Here is a 4,882-nt window from a genome sequence, read left to right as displayed (position 1 = left end):
GTGCTTGCTTATAGAAGCCTATGGGCTGTGCAATGGCATAGCTCTTTTCACAGTCAAGACACTTCTTTTATAGTAAAAACATGACGTAATATAACATAATAGAATAGTAAAAATGTATGCACACATGACTGTAAGTCGCTTTGGATAAAAGCGTCTGCTAAATGGCATATTATTATTATTATTATTATTATTATTATTAATAGTGCGAAGTGATTTGCATCTCCCGTCTGGAACAGTTATTCTCAGAGTGATCATTTGAAACGGGGTCAATTTTCTCAAGTTGAAAAACCAATTTTCCAAGGTTACAAACCAAAATCAGTCTTCTTTTCGATATACAGGCGTTCAATTTAGTTTATTATGCCTGTTCCTTGGAATTTTCTAAATTGATTAACAATTCTACATTGAACACTGCATGGGGATGAATTATGGCCAGGACATCTGTTTGGTGAGTATGCCTAGGCTTAATGATTCTGATGAAAATATGCTCTTTGTCTTTATCAAACTCATATTTTTGCATATTTTCAACGTGGAACCTGTCAATGGTTAGGGGGGTAATAGCCTAGGCTAACCAATTATTAATGTCACTACCAGTTCGCAAATTAGGGTCGTCACTAAAGTTAGTTACCACAGTCATAAAACCTGCCCGTTTCTACAATATCTTAAAATCTGATTTTAAACCTAACCGTTAACCCTAACCACACTGTTGACCCGTATCCCTAACCCTAACCTTAAACGAAGACCAAAAAGTATATTTTTGTATTAATTAATTTTGACGATATAGTCCATTTTGACTCTGTGGTTGTGGTAACTAGTGACAACCGCAAAGTAGCCTATAAGCGGAAAATGACGCAATTATTCAAAAACTGCAGCTCATTGTTGGAACACATATTTCCCTACTTAAGTCAACCAGTCCATTTAGAATTTGTGATAAAACTGTCGTCATTTGACAAGGAATGTAGCTTGTGTATCCCATCAGTTAGATACGTTTTTATAGGCATTTATTTCTGTAGGCGCAAACAGCACCCGTGTGTAGAGGGAGCAATCCGAACGCAATTGAGTGACTGAGACACGGAGGGGAAAAGGAATTAAGGGACCAGAATTGTAATGTTAGGCTTGGTTAATTTTTTGTTGTGTCCCGCAAATGCACATGTACACATGGAACAGTCAAAGCAAATTGACGTTGTCTTCAAGACAACATTTCGACCGAATAGTTTTACAGTATTTAAAAAAAATACTGGTTAAAGACTCATGACTCATGCCCATCCCTAGTTCTGCTGGGAGATGAATTCACCTTTCAGCAGGACAATAACCTAAAACACAAGGCCAAATCGACACTGGAGTTGCTTACCAAGAGTGGCAGAGTTAATTTTGACTTAAATCAGCTTGAAAATCTATGGCAAAACCTGAAAATGGTTGTCTAGCAATGATCAACAACCAATTTGACAGAGCTTGAATAATTTTTAAAAGAATAATGGGCATCCAGGTGTGGAAAGCTCTTAGAGACTTAACCAGAAAGACTCACAGCTGTAATCGCTGCAAAGGGTGATTCTAGCGTGTATTGACTCAGGGTTGAATACTTATCTAATCAAGATAAAATGTTTCATACATTTTTACAAATGTTTGAATTTTGTGTAGATTGTTGACAAAAAATAAATTACAATTAAATCCATTTTAATTCCACTTTGTAACACAACAAAATGTAGAAAAAGTAAAGGGGTGTGAATACAGTGGGGGAAAAAAGTATTTAGTCAGCCACCAATTGTGCATGTTCTCCCACTTAAAAAGATGAGAGAGGCCTGTAACTTTCATCATAGGTACACGTCAACTATGACAGACAAATTGAGAGAAAAAAATCAAGAAAATCACATTGTAGGATTTTTTATGAATTTATTTGCAAATTATGGTGGAAAATAAGTATTTGGTCACCTACAAACAAGCAAGATTTCTGGCTCTCACAGACCTGTAACTTCTTCTTTAAGAGGCTCCTCTGTCCTCCACTCGTTACCTGTATTAATGGCACCTGTTTGAACTTGTTATCAGTATAAAAGACACCTGTCCACAACCTCAAACAGTCACACTCCAAACTCCACTATGGCCAAGACCAAAGAGCTGTCAAAGGACACCAGAAACAAAATTGTAGAACTGCACCAGGCTGGGAAGACTGAATCTGCAATAGGTAAGCAGCTTGGTTTGAAGAAATCAACTGTGGGAGCAATTATTAGGAAATGGAAGACATACAAGACCACTGATAATCTCCCTCGATCTGGGGCTCCACGCAAGATCTCACCCCGTGGGAGTCAAAATGATCACAAGAATGGTGAGCAAAAATCCCAGAACCACACGGGGGGACCTAGTGAATGACCTGCAGAGAGCTGGGACCAAAGTAACAAAGCCTACCATCAGTAACACACTACGCCAGGGACTCAAATCCTGCAGTGCCAGACGTGTCCCCCTGCTTAAGCCAGTACATGTCGAGGCCCGGTCTGAAGTTTGCTAGAGTGCATTTGGATGATCCAGAAGAGAATGTCATATGGTCAGATGAAACCAAAATATAACTTTTTGGTAAAAACTCAACTCGTCGTGTTTGGAGGACAAAGAATGCTGAGTTGCATCCAAAGAACACCATACCTACTGTGAAGCATGGGGGTGGAAACATCATGCTTTGGGGGCTGTTTTTTCTGCAAAGGGACCAGGACGACTGATCCGTGTAAAGGAAAGAATGAATGGGGCCATGTATCGTGGAGATTTTGAGTGAAAACCTCCTTACATCAGCAAGGGCATTGAAGATGAAACGTGGCTGGGTCTTTCAGCATGACAATGATCCCAAACACACTGCCCGGGCAACGAAGGAGTGGCTTCGTAAGAAGCATTTCAAGGTCCTGGAGTGGCCTAGCCCGTCTCCAGATCTCAACCCCATAGAAAATCTTTGGAGGAGTTGAAAGTCCGTGTTGCCGCAGCGACAGCCCCAAAACATCACTGCTCTAGAGGAGATCTGCATGGAGGAATGGGCCAAAATACCAGCAACAGTGTGCTGAAAAACCTTGTGAAGATTTACAGAAAACGTTTGACCTATGTCATTGCCAACAAAGGGTATATAACAAAGTATTGAGAAACTTTTGTTATTGACCAAATACTTATTTTCCACCATAATTTGCAAATAAATTCATTAAAAATCCTACAATGTGATTTTCTGGAATTTTTTTTCTCATTTTGTCTGTCATAGTTGACGTGTACCTATGATGAAAATTACAGGCCTCTCTCATCTTTTTAAGTGGGAGAACTTGCACAATTGGTGGCTGACTAAATACTTTTTTTCTCCACTGTACTTTCTGTAGGTACTGTATAGACATATATACTGTAATAGTAGGGTCCTTTCATCTGTTCTTCACTAGTTATTCGTTATATACATGTGGCCCTCCCTCTGTCCATCCAGGTGGAGTGTGATATGTGCGGTCATTGCTGTATGACCCAGGAGGGTCTGGACCTCCACAGGCTGTCCCATACGGGTCAGACCCCCCTACGCTGCCCCCTGTCCCCCTGCAGACGTCGCTTCGCCTCCAGCTCAGCCCTAGGGGAGCACATCGTGGCCCACTGCCAGGGGACTCTGGGGAAGGGCCGCGGCTCCAAGAGGTTCCACTGCCAGATCTGTGGCAAGGACTTTGCCTACACATCCACCTTCAACGTCCACATGAGGATCCACACCGATGAGAGGCCCTTCGAGGTGAGGGGGTGGGGATGTGGGTGGATGTGGGTGTGTGTGTGTGTGGGTGGGTGTGTGTGGGGGGGGAGTTAGTGGAGGTGGGCCTTTAAACTAAGGGACCCTCCTATCGCCTCTGACCACAGCACATCGACCATCATTTTCTGATAATTTCCCGACGATTCTACAGTTGACACCCTGCAGGTGATCTAGTGCACACGACTGACGTTTGTTACGGTGTGTCTTGTCTTGAAGTGATTAAAACACAGTCCGCTACAAGGGATCAATGAGATTTGTCCAAAAAAATTTGCAGTACCAGAAAAGGCCGTCCGCACAAGACTTTGGTCGTTGTTCTGCCTCTGGTTATTTTATTATTGTTTCATTCCAATTTCACTTACATTTACATTTCAGTCATTTAGCAGACGCTCTTATCCAGAGCGACTTACAGGAGCAATTATGGTTAAGTGCCTTGCTCAAGGGCACATCGACAGATTTTTCACCTAGTCAGCTCGGGGATTAGAACCAGCGACCTTTCGGTTACTGGCACAATGCTCTTAACCACTAAGCTACCTGTGGTTAAGCTACCTGCCCCCCTGCTGCTCCCCCAACGGACATTCACCCTGCCTCCACACCCCAATGGAAATGTATCATGTAAATATGTATATGTTATTGTTGTATTATTGTTTCATTCACTTCTCTTTTTGACCTACACTGTTGGAGCGCGAAGCTTAACAATTTCACTGTACTCAGCAATTACAAAATTGCATGTGACTAATAAACTCATCTAATCTAAGAAATAAAAGCTGTGGTTGTGGTCACCCCAGTGTATTATGCCCGCCTGTGTCCTCCCTCCCTCTCTACAGTTCCTATGATTAATGAGTGGGGCTGAGTTAGAGCCTGCCAGCTCCCCTCTGTGTTGCTATTCTGGGACCCAGCTCCACTGGGCACCGTCCGGACAGGCAGGAAGGCCCTAAACACAGGACCAACCAGCCTTTCTGCTCATTGTGGCACAATCTGTGGCAGAACACCCCCAGGCTTCTATAGTTCAGTAAAAATGCAGTCAAAGCTGTAAAGGTATTGGTGAGAAAATGTCCCTGCCGATTCCCTCTGGTTCTACTAATGGTAGGCTTAGTCTCTGTGGTCATTCAGTATGGCAGACAGGCAGGTAACACTGCTGTGTGGAAA

At 42.6% G+C, this 4,882-nt stretch overlaps 1 protein-coding gene across 1 annotated transcript; it reads left to right on the top strand.

The window, feature by feature from the left end:
* Nucleotides 1–268: 268 nt before the first annotated feature.
* LOC123490958 (zinc finger protein 879-like) lies at nt 269–3,721 on the top strand (the record flags this gene model as incomplete). The annotated part of the gene is made up of 2 exons (XM_045220773.1): nt 269–445; nt 3,434–3,721. Coding segments are annotated over exons 1-2 (321 nt in total), but the record flags the coding sequence as incomplete, so codon positions are not given.
* Between the last annotated feature and the right edge of the window lie 1,161 nt (nt 3,722–4,882).

The sequence above is a fragment of the Coregonus clupeaformis genome, unplaced genomic scaffold (assembly GCF_020615455.1).
Source record: "Coregonus clupeaformis isolate EN_2021a unplaced genomic scaffold, ASM2061545v1 scaf5919, whole genome shotgun sequence".
Lineage (NCBI taxonomy): Eukaryota > Metazoa > Chordata > Actinopteri > Salmoniformes > Salmonidae > Coregonus > Coregonus clupeaformis.
The sequence above is the reverse complement of the archived record's forward strand: the minus strand, read 5'-3'. Positions and strand labels throughout refer to the sequence as shown.